The sequence below is a fragment of the Aethina tumida genome, chromosome 3 (genome assembly GCF_024364675.1).
Source record: "Aethina tumida isolate Nest 87 chromosome 3, icAetTumi1.1, whole genome shotgun sequence".
NCBI lineage: Eukaryota > Metazoa > Arthropoda > Insecta > Coleoptera > Nitidulidae > Aethina > Aethina tumida.
The window spans coordinates 15,880,067-15,897,501 of NC_065437.1; the positions used below are offsets into that span (position 1 = coordinate 15,880,067).

General features: G+C 33.7%; 4 protein-coding genes across 9 annotated transcripts; 3 read left to right on the forward strand and 1 right to left on the reverse strand.

Moving 5' to 3' along the window:
- Nucleotides 1–110: 110 nt before the first annotated feature.
- Nucleotides 111–14,044, reverse strand: LOC109597421 (ATP-dependent helicase brm-like). 5 transcript variants are annotated; one of them, XM_049965424.1, is made up of 17 exons: nt 13,892–14,044; nt 12,519–12,938; nt 7,251–7,480; nt 6,850–7,000; nt 5,088–5,260; nt 4,769–5,030; nt 4,330–4,710; nt 4,067–4,277; nt 3,472–4,001; nt 3,171–3,413; nt 2,955–3,121; nt 2,712–2,900; nt 2,327–2,658; nt 2,049–2,278; nt 1,478–1,995; nt 1,297–1,423; nt 111–1,242 (listed from the first exon to the last, which is right to left on the reverse strand). In XM_049965424.1, the coding sequence occupies exons 2-17, from the start codon at nt 12,927–12,929 to the stop codon at nt 934–936; spliced, it is 4,464 nt and encodes a 1,487-aa protein (XP_049821381.1). In that variant the 5' UTR covers nt 12,930–12,938; nt 13,892–14,044; the 3' UTR covers nt 111–933. The 5 variants fall into 5 exon arrangements, with proteins under 5 accessions (XP_049821381.1, XP_049821379.1, XP_049821380.1 ...); XM_049965422.1 differs by having other exon boundaries at nt 4,055–4,277; XM_049965423.1 differs by lacking the exon at nt 13,892–14,044 and adding an exon at nt 13,603–13,711 and having other exon boundaries at nt 4,055–4,277.
- Nucleotides 8,886–11,465, forward strand: LOC109597423 (inositol monophosphatase 1-like). The gene is made up of 6 exons (XM_020013099.2): nt 8,886–9,117; nt 9,175–9,302; nt 10,564–10,826; nt 10,885–10,990; nt 11,047–11,198; nt 11,254–11,465. The coding sequence occupies exons 1-6, from the start codon at nt 9,052–9,054 to the stop codon at nt 11,376–11,378; spliced, it is 840 nt and encodes a 279-aa protein (XP_019868658.2). The 5' UTR covers nt 8,886–9,051; the 3' UTR covers nt 11,379–11,465.
- Nucleotides 13,660–15,868, forward strand: LOC109597422 (uncharacterized). 2 transcript variants are annotated; one of them, XM_020013097.2, is made up of 5 exons: nt 13,660–13,753; nt 14,284–14,564; nt 14,624–15,073; nt 15,135–15,179; nt 15,234–15,868. In XM_020013097.2, exons 2-5 carry the CDS (start codon nt 14,304–14,306, stop codon nt 15,372–15,374), a joined length of 897 nt encoding a protein of 298 aa, XP_019868656.2. In that variant the 5' UTR covers nt 13,660–13,753; nt 14,284–14,303; the 3' UTR covers nt 15,375–15,868. The 2 variants fall into 2 exon arrangements, with proteins under 2 accessions (XP_019868656.2, XP_049821389.1); XM_049965432.1 differs by lacking the exon at nt 13,660–13,753 and having other exon boundaries at nt 14,143–14,564.
- Nucleotides 15,869–16,075: 207 nt separating this feature from the next.
- On the forward strand, nt 16,076–17,414 carry LOC109597418 (kynurenine formamidase). The gene is made up of 4 exons (XM_020013092.2): nt 16,076–16,397; nt 16,522–16,620; nt 16,677–16,896; nt 16,945–17,414. The coding sequence occupies exons 1-4, from the start codon at nt 16,295–16,297 to the stop codon at nt 17,381–17,383; spliced, it is 861 nt and encodes a 286-aa protein (XP_019868651.2). The 5' UTR covers nt 16,076–16,294; the 3' UTR covers nt 17,384–17,414.
- Nucleotides 17,415–17,435: the final 21 nt, after the last annotated feature.

The window sequence follows — 17,435 nt, forward strand, 5'->3', positions numbered from 1 at the left end:
CGCATGCGTAGCTTCCATTGGCGCGTTATTCAAAATTCAAAATGTTCGTGTTTTCAAATTGTCTGATCAAAATGATTGAATCATTGTGGATGGCGGTTTGATAAAAACACTTCTTGGTTGTTACATATTTTATTGCATACAACCAAAAATTCACAGTCAAAAAGTTAAGATGTACATGTAACATGCTAGGTTTTAAAGTGAAAAATGTATACCACATATTAAATCACATTCAGAAATCTTATAATTTCAAATACACCATTAACATTGATAAACAAGAGAAATCCTACATTTTCCACAGAATTATATTGCAATGTAGTGTAGTAATAGATACTTGGTAAACGTGAGACAAATGGGACTGATTCAATATTCCCTAGCCAGATTACAAAATCTAACATTTAGAAAAAAAACTTTTTGTGAATATTCAGCTTTTCCCTCAGGTTGTTGATATGGCAACAATTGTCATATAGAGTACTTGTAAGTTTTATTTTTATTATTTTAATCAAAATAATTTTTCATACAAGCATCTCTATATAATATATTCAGTTATTTTTATCCACAAGCAATTGATGTATCCAGAAAAAATTAAAATAAAGTCCAAAATTTTGGTCGTGAAAATCAATCAAAACACCTTTTTTAAACTTGTAATATTAATAACAAAATTACGACTAAAACACAATAACGATTTTAATAACAATAACAAACGATTTCGTAACCCTTATAAAAATAGTTCACTAAACCTATATTCCAATCTCAAAAAAATATTTTTTTCATATTCACAACTCGTGAATCACAAGCCAATACATCCTTTTTTGTTTTGTAAAAAAGTCAAAAATATACCGTCGCATTCAACCCTTGAAACAGTTACTGACTAAAGAATATCTGACGATAAATATAATATGCACCACAATTCATTAATATTAAATATTATTATATCTAATCATCGTCGTCATCGTCGTCATCCGAAACATATTTTCTGGCGTTGCGTTTTCTTCTGCTGGACGACTTTTTGTTCTTCAGCTTTATTCTCATTTTCATTGCGGAATCCCCATCGGATCTGTTGTCCTCCTCCTTGTCTTCCTCGTCGGATTCCGCTTTGTCAGTCTCAATTCGTTGTTTGGCATTAGAGAAAACAGATTGCAACACAATGCTGTCCTCGTGAATTAAGGAAGTTTCCTCATTATAAATTTGAGCGTTCTGGCAGAGCAGCATAAAGTCGCGTTCTACGTCCAAAAAACTAAGATACTGAAATATTTAAATTGTTTAATTTATGCAGAATTTTGAATAGATACAAACTACCTTTCCGTCTTCTATTCGATTTAATATTTTGTTTATGTCGATGGGCTTTTTGATAATCTCATAATAATCTGGATATTCCTTACGCGGTGGTAATTTCATGAAAGGTTCACTAAGTAAACGACCATCGCTAAAAAAATAAAAATGGATAAATTTCCTTGTGTGGTTTTTATTGCATATTTACCTGTCTGTATATTTAGTGACAATACTCATTAGTTTTCTCATTTGTCGTTTCAATTTTGTATCAGTTGACGTGCAAGCCCCGCCTCTACGACGTTTGTTGTAACTCGAACCTACTTCACTGTCTGAGTCATCACCCCTCTTCTTTCTCTTCCTGCTCTTCTTCTTTTTTAATTTTTCCTCTTCCTCATCATCTTCTTCAAACTCTCCATTATCATCGATAGCTTTCATCCATTCCTTTTCAGTTAGACTATCAGTGTAGTCGACCTCTTTCCTTTGTCTAGTGCCTCTGCCCAAAACACTTTCAGTTTCCTCGTAATTCCAAGTGTCCACCTCGTCATCTTCTTTCACCAGCCAATTGGGTAACTCACTTTCTTCCAACAATCGTGGCTTTCTAGCCGCACCCAATTTAGCTTCTTCTCTTCTTCTTTCTAAATCGAGTTTCTGGAATAGTTCGAATTCGCCTTCGTTTCTAGCTATCATTTGATTCACCGTTTCATCATCGGGTACTTCATTCTCTTCCTACAATGTGTATTTCTTATTATTTAGTTATGAGAAACGCTGAATAGTCTTACCTCTTCATCATCCCCATCTTGATGTAAAATAGTTTGTAGGAACTGATGACGTTCTGAGCCAGTGGATTTCTGATCGAACATACCAGCTTGTATAACTTTTTCGTCCATGTTTAGTTTGTACCTAGCTGCAGCTAATATACGTTCTTCTACAGAGTTCACAGTCATTAAACGTAAAACTCTGACTTCGTTTTGTTGTCCTATACGATGGGCCCGATCCTGAGCTTGTAAATCTAAAAATTTCTTTAGTATCCGATACTAAAAATAATTCAAATGTATACCTTGATGAGGATTCCAATCGGAATCGAAGATAACAACAGTATCTGCACTTTGAAGATTCAAACCCAAACCTCCTGCTCTTGTTGACAATAAGAATATAAAGTATTCGCTGTTCTTAGCGTTGAATTTCTTAAGGAGATCGCCACGATCTTCCGCCCTAGTAGTGCCGTCCAAACGTAGATAACCGAATCCACGCCAATTCAAGTAGTCTTCCATGATGTTCATCAGTTGAGTCATTTGACAGAAAAGCAAGACGCGATGATTTGTGGCTTTAAGTTTGGGCAAAATTCTATCGAGTAATTCGAACTTTCCGGACGCCCGATAAATATCTGGCCTGAAAATGTGGTTTTAGTGGAGTTATAGTAAAACAGTAATGATGTTACTCACCCAGATATGACACCCCCAGCAATTCCGACATGATCGCAATATTTTTCTTCAATATTTTGAAACATGAAGGGATGATTACACAATTTACGTAGCTGGACGATTGTGTTCATGAGTGCTTTTGCGCCACCTTTACCTTTGTTACCCTTTTCTGAACCATCCGTCAACAGCACACCTTTACCTTGCATGTGCCTGGAAATTATTTTGTTGATTTATTTAAAATAATTTTTATTTATAAATTCTTACTTGTATAAAACACGTTGTAAGCCTGACATATCGCACTTTATTATGTACTCTACTTTGTCAGGTAACTGTGACTCAACTTCTTTCTTCAAACGTCTTAGAAGAAACGGTCTAAGTACTTTGTGCAGACGACGAATGATTAAAATTGTTTCTTCTTCGTTTAACTCCACCTGCAAAATATTTACATAAATTCAATAAACTTAGAAAATGAAAAAATACCTTTTCTCCAGTAGTGGCAAATGGAGCATTGAACCACTGTTCAAAAGTTGAACAACTTTTGAAAATTGACGGCAATAAAAAGTTCAGCAAAGCCCAGAGTTCGGGCAATTTATTTTGTAGAGGTGTACCGGTCAACAGCAAACGATGTGGGGCCATGTAGTGAGTGTTCAACACTTGTGTGAGTTTGCAATGATGATTTTTCATCCGGTGACCTTCGTCGATTATCATATACTTCCATGGTAACTGGAAAAGACAGAATTGGTTACAATTTATCATTGATTTGCCAATTCAATTTAATTACCTTAGCCAGGACAGCCTTATCTTTTATCACATATTCGTACGTGGTGAGCAATACGTTGAACTTCGTCGACCTCATCTGACTTTGAATAGCACGCCTTCCTGCGGGTGAGCCTTTATAGGAGACGACAACCACTGAAGGTGACCACTTCTCAAACTCCAAAACCCAATTGGAAAGTGTAGATAATGGCACAATAATCAAGAATGGTCCATTTAATTTCTTTTTCTCCATTAGATAAGTCACCAGAGCTATGGTTTGTATAGTTTTACCAAGACCCATTTCGTCAGCCAGAATTCCGTTCAAATTGTTGTTGTACAAGGACACCAACCATTCTAAACCCTTGATCTGATACTCCTTGAGTTTACCATTCACCATAATAGAAGCCTGTTCTGTGACGATTTCGTGAACAGTGTGAGCAATGCTGTAATACGTTTGTTCCTCGTTCGCGTTTTTATGGTACTCATCGTCCTCCACTTTCGCTTTGTTAATCACCTCTTTAGCCTTTTCTTCCTCAGTTTTCTCCTTTCCTTTCGCTGAAACAATAAAATATTGGGTATGAAATAAAATATAGTCAGACACATCTTACTTTCTGATTTACTTTCTTCGTCGTCGGAATCCTCATCCGACTCGGCGACCTCCCAACCTGGATTTTGAGCCAACCATTCATGCAATTGGCTAAGAAGTGGCGCATCTTCTCCTGCTAACTTCTTACCGGTGGCGGTTTCCATCACGGTCACCGCCCGATCGGAACCCTGGGAACCGTCATCGTCGATCTCGACTCCTTCAATCCTCAACCTCCTCTTCTTTTTCTGAATAAACAACTTTATTGAGCAATTGGTTAAAAACAAGTGATTCATATACCTTTTTGCGCTTCTCTTCCTCCTGTTGTATACGCCTTTGTTCGATCTTGTGCTGTTTCACCATCTCAGTTAAATTGCCAATATACTCATCGGTTTGAGACAACAAGAACGCCAACCGTTTATCCTTTTTCTGGTCGATCAGTTTCCTGTAACCTTCTTCATCTTCAGCCATCAATCTTCTCATACGTTCCTTCTCTATTCTTTCCTGTTCCTTTTTCTGTTCGCGTTCCGCGTTCGCGTGGTAATTCATTATCGCCTTATTCAGTCTTACTAGTTTCGCTTGGTTGTTGCGATGGAAATCCTTGAAATCCTTACCGTGTTGCAGCACGGACGTCAAGAACTCCTGGTGCTTTTGTCTGCGTTTTCTCTCAGCTTCCAATTTCTTTAAAACAAATTAAAAGTTGTACAAGTTATAGTGAAACAATTAAACAAAAACTTACCTGTTGTTTTTCGAGTTTTTCGGTCGCTCTGGCTTCCCTCAATCCCTGCCTTTTGGTCCTTTTGTAAGCTTTGACGTTGACCGCGGATTCTAACGTGGTGTCTCTACGAGTGCAGGCGATGATTTCGCTTCTTAGCTGCCTTTGGAAATTAAGACATCTAAGAGCTCTCAATTCTATTTGTGCTTGCATTCTCATTTCTTCGGACATCGATGTGGGCAAGTTGGCCAATTGTTCGAGTCGAGCTGCAATTCTAGCTGCCACACTGAAACAACGATTGCTGGTTAAAATACCGCATTCAATTAAACACTGATATACTTGCCGATTTTCGCGTTCTTGTAAAATTATTATCGGATCCAATCCGGCTGGTTTCGGTATGGATGTGACACGGTTTTTGGATGATTGCTGCTGTTGCGGCTGCATCGGACCGCACGGACGTACGCCGCCAGGTATTCCTGGCGGACCTCCCGCTGTTTTGAAACCTTGAGGTTGTGTCTGAAAATTATTTGAGTGAAAAAAAATTCATAAATTAATTAGGTACATTTTTCTATTTGAGGGAACACGAGTTTTAGTTTACTACATATAAAAAATATTTTTCTTAATCAAATCAGTTTAGCATCTTATAAACATTAAAATTAGATTATGTAAATAATGAAATTACTCGGGTATGATGATTTATTTAATCGTAATAAGCCAAATTTAACTAACGAAAAAATAAATGTGACTAGAAAAAATATATAAAAACAAAACGTGCAAAGTAAATAATTACAAGTGTTAATACAGTTTTGAGACTAAATTAATCTGTCCAGTCGTATAAATTATGTGTTCTGGATTTATATAAAGCCCTATAACACTATTATCAAACATTACACACATTTTATTTTAAAACTGAATGTTGTTTATTTTTATTTGTTTCTATTTACCTCCATTTGGACCTTAGAAAAAATTCGATTAAGCCTGTTTTTTTACTTAACATGAATTTAAACGTTTGGAATAATACTGAAAAGGATAACCATAAAATGAGGAACGATTGACATTAATCATTATCTTAGTGATAATTTTCAAGGTAATTGTAATATATATGCAAAAATTCATTAGTTTTAACAGTGTTGGCAAAATAAAAATATTACAATAGAAAAGTAAATATTAAAAATAAAGTTCTTGATACACAACATAATTTTCCATATTAAATTTTTCTTCTACTTATCTAATTTTACACGCATAAATAATGTGCCTAAATGTGTGTATAAACATTAACCCAAGGATTAGGTTTTTATTAATATAATTGCGTAAAATCCATTTTCAAACCTCTGCAACCTTACTAACACATTCATTTTTTTTTTCGAGTCATTCATAACTAAACCTAGGATTATGACATATACATTTTTATATTATTGGTTTGCGCACATATGTGAAAACAAAGCAGTTAAGTCTGGTTTCATTAATATCTCTTCTATCACAATTTAGCATTGAGATGGGCTTAATGCAACTTGTTTTTTATGTAGACGATTTCTAGGCGCCAAAATAAATTAAGAATTCCTTTCCAAATCAAAAAGAGCAAAATTATATTAAACACTAGGGCACATCTTCAATATTTAACATCGGGTAAACCATTTTTTGGTGTTGTGGTGGATTTGGAAACCCCAATATCTCTTTGAATGTGCAGAATTGATTTAAAACTTTAAAACAAGAATCCACAAAATTAAACATCAGTAGAAGGAAACTACGAGAAACTAAACCCCTAATTTTTAATTTACTTACGAAAATATCCAATATAATGCAAAGAGACTATAAACAACGTAAACTAGATCTAGATTAATTACTAGTAAACCATTTACAACTGCTAACGTTGGATGAAGATTCTACAAACAAATATTATCGGACGCATTCCATCTTTTTTGATAGGGAATTGAACTTTTTAAACATTTTAACGTTTTAAAATCGTTGTTATGTAGCTTATTATTTGTATTTCTTTGACTTATTTCTACAAATATATTATTAATTTAATAATTGAATTTTTAAAAGTATTTGATATAATTTTCTGACAATTTTTATCATGTATTGAAATATTTTATTATACCAACCTGTTGTCCACTTGGCGGTGGATATTGATTAGATGGTGGCGGAGTAGGGCTTAACGGAGTTCCATCCGGTCTTTTGCCCTGGAGGGCCATTAAAACTTGCGAAGGAACTGGCTGGTTCCTTGCCAAGTATCTGTATGCCATTATTTGATTTCTACAATAAAATAAATTAATGAGAATATTGTGAATCATATACGTTGGGATTTTGCAGTATTAATCGTTTTTCTTTCAAAAAACGGTTCAACACATTAAAAGACAATTAAAGAAATTTCCCCGTTTGTCATTGCGTAAACTGATTAATTGAATTTACGTATATTTTAAGTCAACAGAAACTTTTAATTAAAATACAATTTCGTAAACGGGTTTACTCTTTTTAATCGTTTACCGTGTGAATATATTTTTACCTAAGCAACGTCATTTGTTGCTGACTGAAAGCCGAAGTGTTGCCGTTGGTGCGTGCCTTAAGGGCCAACAGCTGGGAATATCGGGGATCCTCTTGCATGCCCTTCTCCTCCATGGAATCGATGGCGCGTTGCAACGCGTTCAAATTCTCTTGACCTTGTGTCGATTGTGGCGGCTGACCGGCCGGCTGAGGACCGGCAGGAACTTGACCCTGAGGTCCGGGCGAAGGATTCTGAAACGATTACGATTAACTGATCGGATTCCCAAAATGACAAGCGAAAATAATTAATAATGAGTCATTTACGATAACAATAACGTAATTTATGTGATTTGTGAGATTTAAAAGGCTGATTCGCCAAAGGAATGTTTAATCAATTTTATGGATTTTTAATGTTAAAAAAACAATTATCATAATATTATGTGTAGGTAAAAAATAACGATCCACTTTTTACAATAAATGATTATTTATTCGACGCCATATTTTTACATTTATTGTTTTTACGAAAGGTACGATTATTTGTTTACTGTTAAGTTTCAGTAAGGTGAGTATGTTTTTAAAAACATAGTATTTATTAAAAATCTTGTGAAATTTGTTATTATTTACAGTCAGCACGTGCTAAAGAAATATATCACACTATTTATGTACTTATCACGTGAGTAACAATCGAAATGTTTTTAAACAGTTAAGCTATTAAAGTTTCAAATGGGTACTTACTTCCATCACACGATAAAGAGTAATTTCCAAGATAGTTGTTTTAAAAAAATCGATTTTCTAAATCTAACACTTTAAATATGAATTTATTGCAATTTGCACTTCACGAAATGTTGTTAGCACAAGTATTAATTTTAATCTTTGTAAACGTACACCTTTGTTGCGACCCGTTTTCTTATCGTCGTAATTTACAACTCAAATTTTACGACGTTACTTACGTCGTTGTTTTTCAATTCTAATCATGTTTTATAATTCGAAATCAATTCAATCTCTGACTAAATTGATGAAAAATTCTGAAAGTTAAACTAAACAAAAATTGATGAGTATAATTTTTTGATAATCTCCGTAGATCTCATGACTAAAGGTCGAATATTGTGCAAGGTTGACTAATAATATTATTTGTCACGTGAAGTTTTCTTTCGATTCTGTATTTTCCGCGGTACCGCAAGGTTTTTATTATACAATTAGTTCGCAAATTCAAATAAAATACTATTTATTTGAACGACATTCATCAAGGTCTTTACTGTTTCTCTGATACAATGCAAATTCATTTCCTGCTTTCATTGGATTTGCATTAATTAATCTTCTTTTTATGTAATTTTTACATTTATACTAAATAATATTAGCCTTTTTGTATCCAATTATTTTGTACATTACTCATAAAATAATGAATAAAATTTTTTTCCCTTCATATACTATATTAGAATCTTGTAGTCATTGTTAAATCCGTGAATTACGATTTTACAAGGTGAGATTTCTTGATAGACCCAAAAGTTTTTATTTTTAAAACAAAACAATAAAACATTGATATGACGGAGCAGACGACCTAAAATAAAAATAAAGAAAAATTCCTTATCTCACAAATATTAACATTAGGTAAATACCAAACTTGTTTTAGTGGCCGGACCATCCAATTTATAAGACAATCGCGACGTGAATACGTTTAGTCGAGATCAAACCGTGTGAGCATAGCAAAAGCTGAAAATATGAAAGCTTAATAACTGCTCAGTCAAGGTCTTGATAGTTGTCTTTGTAATATAAGTACGCAGGTTTTTTTTTAGTAGAAGAGCAGTAAATCCGTACGAATCAACATGAGTGCTAGTGAAATTAAATCCTACTTCGAATTCATCCTGCCACTTGTCCGTGCATCGGGTGAAGTACGAGAGTGTGTGCATCGTATGTTACCCAACTTTATAAAATTTTTGCGATTTTAGTTGTTGCTAGAGGCAAAAGAGGTCAAAGTCGAGACCAAAGGGGAGCCATGGGATTTGGTGACGATGTACGACAGAAAAATCGAAGAAGTACTCATCGACAAAATCAGGGAGGAATACCCTAAACACAAGTAAGCAACAAAATTTACGTAGTTATATCATTTCATGTGTTCATTGTTTATGTAACTGCATTTCACATGAGAAATATTTAGCTCCGGTGCTAGCCTTTTAGTCGAAGAAAGTTGTATTTGTACTGCAATTATCATATGTCGTAATTCTGAATGGTTTTTGAAATATCATAAATTAGAATGGTTTATCCGGAAACCAGCACTTTGAAATGTTTGATATATAATATTTTGTTTCTAATTTACCTCATCAATTTTGATTTCACTACACATGTTATTTGAGGACGTTGAATCAATTAAAAACAATGTTCTCGTTTGCCATTTTATAGATAATTGCCATTTAAAACCAGTCAATTTTTTCAAAAAAGGTAAAGATGATAAACTGGAATGGATTTATTGTTAATTTGTTTACATGACGTATTGAAATTCCCCAAACAAAATATTACCAGGGAATTCCCACGTTTTGTTTAGAATAATACCAGAAGTCGAGTTGAATCAATAAATAAATTCAGGTCTAATTGTAATGTTTTTACAATATTATTTACATAGCTTGTAATAAAAGTGTTTAATGGTAATTGAATACACCTTACATCATATTCATTTAAAGTAACTATAATTATAATTATTGCGTGACCAAAGTAAATAATTTTTTATAACAAAATTGATTATTCAGTTTTCCTTATATTACAAAATTATGTTTTATTCTAATGGCAAAGAAGAAAATTAATTTTACCATTGAAGCAAAACCGCAACATATATTAGAATACCCCGTTATATTTTTGAGGTCCATAAACGTTTGATTCTGTGGATGAACTTTCTTCTGGAACATCGAAAAGAAACGTTTTATCTCTCTGTATTTAAAAAACGCCCGGCACAATTTCCTAACAACAATCCAAACGCAACATCTGGCACAGCATGGAATAGGTTCCATGAATTGGGCAGACAAGTCGTTCGAGAAAGTGTAACAGTACTTTGTACCAACGCTGAATATTAAACAAAGAGATAAAAGCTAACGATTGCCCTAAACAAGACAATTCGTTAAGCTACGCCCTTAGCGAATCTCGTTCGCCTGAAAGTTACTTCCAAATCAATGTAAAATTAATTTTCTTCTCGTGGGACAATCAGAACTGCAAACTGCATTTAAACATAAAACTTTTAGCAACAGCAGTGAGTTTTTTATGTGTTTAAAAATACTTAGTCACGACTCCGATAATTGGGCGGACGTATGTATTTTTGGCAGAGTTCGTCACTAGTACCGTTGTTTCAGATTCATTGGCGAGGAAGATTCGGCGGCGAAAAACCGCATCGCTGAGCTCACCGACGATCCCACCTGGATTATTGATCCCATCGATGGAACCGCCAATTTCGTACGAGGACTCCCCATCACCTGTATATCTGTCGGATTCGCCGTTAAGAAACAGGTTGTCATGGGTGTCGTCTTTAATCCGTACATGGACGAGCTGTATTATTCGATCAAAGGAGAGGGCGCGTACCTTAACGGCACTCGCCTACAAACTAGCGGATTGGAAGGTACGAAAGTTATGATAAAGCAAATATAAACAGATGTGCTAACTAAAATCCGTTTCAGACATAGATGGGGCTTGTTTCAACTACGAACTCTCGTTGGCACGCCGTGAGGCCTTGAGGGATCTCTACATTTACAGATTGAAGCATCTCATTGGAGTTACCCAGGGGTACGTAGTTATGTTAAATTATCAATAAAACGTATAATCGTCATTTTGTGTAATAGAATCCGATCTTTGGGATGCGCCGTTTTGGGACTGTGTTACGTAGCGGCAGGTATTATTGATGCCTACCAATGTGATGGTTTGTATCCTTGGGATGTTGCAGCTGGAAGTCTTATTGTTACTGAAGCTGGTGGGCACGTGTGTGACACAACCGGTAATTCTTGGTTAAATATCGCTACACAGTTGTAATATTATTTTTTTTTGTACAGGAAAGAAAGAATTGGATATAATGAATCCCAATTTCTTGGCCACGGCTACAAAACCACTATCTGATAAATTCATGGAGATTGAGAGAGTAGCGGATGCTGAACGACTGGCAAAAACCAAAAAATAAATTGTAATTCAAGTACAAATTAATTTTAGGAATGTTATATATGTATAATAGATATGTAAGTGGAAATAAAGCTTATTATTTAATAAATATGTTTTTTATGTCAATTGTACTTACAATGGTGGAAAAAGTATTGGACTTTCATCCCCTGGGATGTTTCATATCTGTTGTAATGATCTTAAACAAATTCGCTACTTGGTTATCGTTTTTTATTGAGGTCTTATTATCTCATACGTTTTGAATTGAAAAAAAGTATGGAATATTATTTTATTTGCGATCACGCCTAAATACGTTTACTTTTCACTTCAATTTAAGAAAAGTATAGTTAAACTTTGTACTCAGAATGTTTCGAAAATTGTGTGTGATTTCTACACTCAAGGAGGTGTTGGAGGTAAGCAAGAAAAACCAGTCTCAAGATAGACATAATTATAACAAGGTTCTCCTTCAAAGATCCTCATAAAACATCAAAACAAATCATGCCATTTAATTTAGAAGTTGGACTCTTGATTCGAGTGGATGGTAAAATGGATCCATTTCAATACAGTGCCAAAACACCAATTTCTATTTGCCGAGGAAGAGATGTCATTTCGTTGAATATTTCAACAAGACAACGATCACAAATACATGTCTAAAATTATTAAATAATGATTTCTGATGAAAAACTTAACTGTGCTTGATTGACCGTCTCAGTCCCTCGATCTATATCTTATTGAGTATCTTTGAAAAGTATTAGACATTCGTATCCCAACAAAAAACATCAAATGAAAACAAGAACTTCCTCAAATCATACAGAAACAGTGACAATAAATTGCTGTTAACAGACTGGTAGGTTCTATGCCTAAAAGATGTATTGTTTTAAAATATTTGCATTATTGTTAATTTTTTATGAATATTAATAAAATATTCCACACTTTTTTCCAGATCAATTTGATTTTTTATTTTAAGAAAATTATAAACCTGTGAATATAATGATGATTTTGATTAATTGACCAATCTTAATTAGATTTGTTCAGATTTACAATACATTAGGGAAGCATTGAGTAACATTTGTAACAACTAAATAAATATCCCCATACTTTTTTCCACTACTGTATATAATAATTATATTTCTAAATTTTGTATAAACATTATATTAGTTATTACCTGTCTTTGGGCACATACCGTACCCATCGGCATCATCGGATACTGCTGATTAGTCGGCGGCAAATGCTGTGCCGGCATCTCCGGGTGCGCCTGCGCAATCGATTGGGCCTGGTGCTGCGCATGTCCAGGGCCCGCCCCGTTCGGATGACCGACGTGATGACCCGGCTGAATGGGATGGGGCATCGGCATAGCGCCGTGCATCCCACCGTGCGGTTGGGGGATGTGTGGTGGATGAGGTGTCAGATGAGGCATCTGAGAGGAGTTTGCGTTTGGAGGAATAGGTCCGTTGAGATGGGGCTGGTAAGGGCTGTGAGGCGACGGGGGAGGGGCGGGACTTTGGGTCGGGGGTCCCATTGGGCTTGGCGCTTGGGGCGGTGGCATCGGGCTACTTTGGGGCGATGGACTTGTCATATTTTAAAACTACAAAAAATAAATAATCATGAAAACGGTAAACACCCAAAATTATATAGTTGATAAGCCTTTGTCATAATATTTATGGTCTGTAAAGTTATTATTTTTAACCAATGAATATTTAAGTGTTGTATGATGCACTTTGTAAAAATGCGGAACTCCGACCACAAGGTTTAATGATTTTAACATTTCTTGTTAAAAATTGACATTTACATGCAAGAAAAATCATGATGTAGCGATAGGTCCACTCAGAACATAAAATAGTTTCCAGGACGCAAATCTTACGCTCAAGAAAATCGTCTTAGTTTGCACAACTTTGGACCTTATTGGACTAATCTGTCAGACACTGACCAATGGCAACAAAGATCTACACGTGTTCTTAAAATTTACCGCACAACGTAAACAAACAACCTTTCAAGAAACAATGACGTATAATCATTGTAATAAATGTTTAAAAGGTCACTGCATATTTATTAACAATAATCACATCCTATGTATAAAATATACCAACTCTAAATCTCGAATTCATAAAAAAATTTAGTATATTCAACGAAAATAATGAAATTTCGAATAGTAAACACAAATGAACAGAATTCTAGAAAAAAGACGAAGAACAAAAGAGCTAGGCAAGTGCATCTACATAGGAACAATGGAGCCAGATTCTGCAGCTTACCGAAATAATGCACCGAATGGGACGCACACTATTTTTACATTCTGCAACCCACAGCTCGTTTTATAAAAAATTAACCGCCGTTTTATTTAACGCTTGCACATTTGAAGGTTACGCCAGTGCAGCAGAAGCCGGTTAATTTTGCATTTGAACTGTAAGTTGAGCGTTATTTACATAATTTAATCAATACTCTCTAATAATTTACACTCGAACGTTCTGCGCAAATTAAATATTATTATAACAATCACGGGTAATAAAAATACTTTTATTGCAAAACAATATTGTCACTCACTCGTATGGCGAATTCTTCTTGTTCCCAATTATAATCACGTACCGATTCACGTCCTATCACATAAAAATCATATTGACTTAAATAAACATTTTGCAAGTTGCATATTTAATTTTTCACTTCTGTTATCAACACAACACACTCGCCATTTTCTGCTCATACCCGCAAACATTCCTATCTTGTTGTGATATGGTTCTCTCACTCGCACTCGTGTAAACAAAACGCTTGAGAATGAAATAAAAGTAATGCGCACGCGTACCCCTTTCAGATAATTTAAAATATTTCATTATGATAAAATATTTAACCGGAATTAACGCATCATTACTATTATTGTTGTTTAATTAATTACTTTTGTAAATGGTAATAACCATTGTAAACATTTTGTTTGAATTTAGGTTAGGTCGTTGGCTGAAAGATGCTCGAGTTCGAACAGATGAAAGAATGGTTGATAACATACGAATATCCTCACATACAAATCAAAGATGTTGACCAAATCGCCGATATATTTCACGCCTCTAACAGAAAGTTTCTGGTCACATGGCTGCTACACAAAATCAATCCAGAATTTGAATTAGATGATCACGAAGACCTGGTGGATCTTATAGGGTGTTACGGGTATTGGTCTAATGACCAGATAAATGGATTTCTGTCGGGCGATTTGGATGTAGTTGAAACTGTGAGTCTCATTCATGTTTTATTGCTTTTGTATTATTTATTTTTTTGTGCCATTTGTAGATGGATATTCTATATAGACTATTCTCACATATGAATAACGCGAGTTCCCCAAAAATTTTGGAGGACGGCGTCTCTGAACTGGGCCTGAATCTTCAAGATCTGAGTGTACTGGATTCAACTGATGTAAACATATTTCCTTCCCTGTATAATCACCTTAAGATGTCTTCAGCAGAATTTGATCAAGATGAATCTCAATCCAGTAGTAAATGTGATACTCTCATAGACACAATTGTAGAAGAAACAGAAGAGTCTAAATTTGACAAATCTGTGGTGAAGACCAAGCTGCAAAACATTGATAATTTGATAGATGTGATTGAGTTGCTGTTGCCAGATGCACTGTCATGTGCTGACCGTTATTCCAAATGGGTAAATTTTAATGAGACTAGGAAGATGGAACTAGAGTCTAATATACTTGAAAAGTTCAACACTAATCTTGAAAATATAGTTATGGTATGTTAGAAGCATGTAAGAAGTTCAAAAACATTAATTCTTAAATTTTTGTTACTTTTAGTTCTTTGAGAATTTAAAGACAATTACGGAATTTATTAATAAGATGGTAAGAAACGTTATAAATCTGGTTATAGCTTTATAATATTTTGTAATTTTATAGCCAGAAGAATCCAGTTCCAAAGATGATACGCTGAGATTTCAAATGACAAACAAAAATAGTTATTCAATTGGAATTTTGTCAGCTTGTTTTAATATACTGTTGGATAAAGATCATCACGATTTTTTAGATTTAGTGTCATAATTTAAATTATGAGATGGATCTTATACAATGGTCTTTTACTACAAAAAAAAATTAGTTGGAATACAATGTTAAAGACGTATTTATTTCTTTGTATCTCTACTTGCTACACTATCTCAATATTGAAAAAAATTAAGAGTTCAATGATACAGAATGTAATAAACATGTAATTAAATTTTATTAGAATACTACTTAGACTTAAGTGTTTTGAAAAAAGGTTTTTTAAAATTTTGATTCTAAAATTTTGTAATTTACACTAAAAAAATACAATTTAATTTAATTTGCTGGAGTCCAAAAGTTAGTTTTAAAAAAGTATTTTTAGAATTGAACTTATTTTGACTTTTTAATGTAAAAAATCAACTGTGATTTTGTCTTCAAGAAAATTTCATATTGTACACATAGAAATTGTTATTGGAAATAATTTAAAAACCAAAAAAACAAATATTTGTCATTCTGTAACTTGATTCTCTACAAGACTATTATCTACTACCTAAAGATATTTATTAATTGCAATGTAAATAAATTTATTAAACCTTTTACCATTTATAGTAATTTTTACAACTATTTTTTATTATAAAATTTTGTTAATAAATATTTGAAAATAATTTTTTTCATTATTCTATTATTGAATTATGATTTTCTAAAAAAAATTTATAAAAATCAATTGATTGTTATTTATAAAAGGAAATTACAATTTTTAATCTCCTCATTTCCAACTGATAACATTTAAATATCAGGACAATAATTATTGCTTATAACAATGATGCTTTTATAATAAATTTCACCCATGCGTATATTTAACAATATTTCTTTCATTATATCAAACAGTTGGTATTATATTTATATTGACCTTGTTCTATGCCTCTGGGTATATACTTAGATGTTGTAAGGCTTTCACGGCATTAATTTCAGAGTTTTTAATCATGTCTATGAACGAAGTCGAAATTCTCTATTCGCCAAGCAAATGGTCGAAAAGATATTCACCTGAAACCATATGTCAAATACACACTAGTTTAATTCAAAAAGGTATGTAAAAGATTATGCAATATTGTAATTTAGATATTAGAATGGAATTATTTATATTTAAATTATTTGTTATCAATGAAGGATTTCTTAACCATGACATTGTTTTTGTATAACTATGTTTTAGCCAGTGAAAAGATAAGAAGTAGCATTCCTTGTGCGTTAAATATTGCTTATGGTGAAAATCCCAGAGATAAATTTGATATAATAGGCACAAACTTAAAGGGTAAATAAACTAGTAAAACTCGTTAAAAATACGTTGATCAATTTCGTTTTGCTCAGGAACTCCTATATTGATTTTTGTGCATGGTGGTTACTGGCAAGAAGCTGCGCTCACACACGACATACAATCATTTGTCGCGGAGCAATTTTATAAAAATAATATACAAACTATCTGTATTGGATATGAGCTGTGTCCACAAGTTACTCTACCTCAATTAATATCGAACATTCAAAAAGCCGTAACTAAATGTCTCGAATATGCAAAGGAGAATAATTCTAGGTAGATTTTTAAATTTTGTTTTCTATGATTTAACTGTATTATTTTTAGTGGAATTCACTTGGCCGGACATTCTGCTGGGGCCCATTTAGTAATATCTTTGTTTGCGGACTACATCAAAACTTTACCTATAGATGATCAAAAGCTATTCAAATCTTCATTTCTCCTTGCCGGTGTGTACGATCTAGTTCCACTGTTGCAAACTAGTTATAATGAACCTCTAAAATTGGATGAAACCACTGCTAAAGCAACGAGCCCCATGTTTCATGATTTGTATTTGTGTGATACAAAATTTCACGTTGTTGCAGCTGAGAATGATAGTCCGGCTTTTGTTAAACAGTCAGAGGATTTGCATAAGAAACTGGTAGATTTAGGTTTTACAACAAAGTACCATTTAGTTCGGGTCGTGGATCATTTTGATCTGGTTGAAAATCTTAGAAATGAAGGTTTTGAATTAACGAAGATTATGTTGGATGCTATTAGAGAATAAACGGATAAAATAAATAATTAAATAATTTCTATTTGGAGATTTTTATTTATAA

Bases quoted from the DNA above. Each gene is read 5' to 3' on its own strand.
- LOC109597422 (XM_020013097.2), top strand. From the start codon at position 14,304: ATGCTCGAGTTCGAACAGATGAAAGAATGGTTGATAACATACGAATAT. The intron at 14,565-14,623 runs GTGAGTCTCATT...TGCCATTTGTAG, and splicing joins ATTTGGATGTAGTTGAAACT to ATGGATATTCTATATAGACT. The intron at 15,180-15,233 runs GTAAGAAACGTT...GTAATTTTATAG, and splicing joins CGGAATTTATTAATAAGATG to CCAGAAGAATCCAGTTCCAA.
- LOC109597421 (XM_049965422.1), bottom strand. From the start codon at position 12,929: ATGACAAGTCCATCGCCCCAAAGTAGCCCGATGCCACCGCCCCAAGCG. The intron at 2,659-2,711 runs GTGAGTAACATC...CCACATTTTCAG, and splicing joins GCTGGGGGTGTCATATCTGG to GCCAGATATTTATCGGGCGT. The intron at 2,279-2,326 runs GTATACATTTGA...AGAAATTTTTAG, and splicing joins CGATTGGAATCCTCATCAAG to ATTTACAAGCTCAGGATCGG.
- LOC109597423 (XM_020013099.2), top strand. From the start codon at position 9,052: ATGAGTGCTAGTGAAATTAAATCCTACTTCGAATTCATCCTGCCACTT. The intron at 9,118-9,174 runs GTACGAGAGTGT...TTGCGATTTTAG, and splicing joins TTGTCCGTGCATCGGGTGAA to TTGTTGCTAGAGGCAAAAGA. The intron at 10,827-10,884 runs GTACGAAAGTTA...AATCCGTTTCAG, and splicing joins ACAAACTAGCGGATTGGAAG to ACATAGATGGGGCTTGTTTC.
- LOC109597418 (XM_020013092.2), top strand. From the start codon at position 16,295: ATGTCTATGAACGAAGTCGAAATTCTCTATTCGCCAAGCAAATGGTCG. The intron at 16,398-16,521 runs GTATGTAAAAGA...ACTATGTTTTAG, and splicing joins CACTAGTTTAATTCAAAAAG to CCAGTGAAAAGATAAGAAGT. The intron at 16,621-16,676 runs GTAAATAAACTA...CGTTTTGCTCAG, and splicing joins AATAGGCACAAACTTAAAGG to GAACTCCTATATTGATTTTT.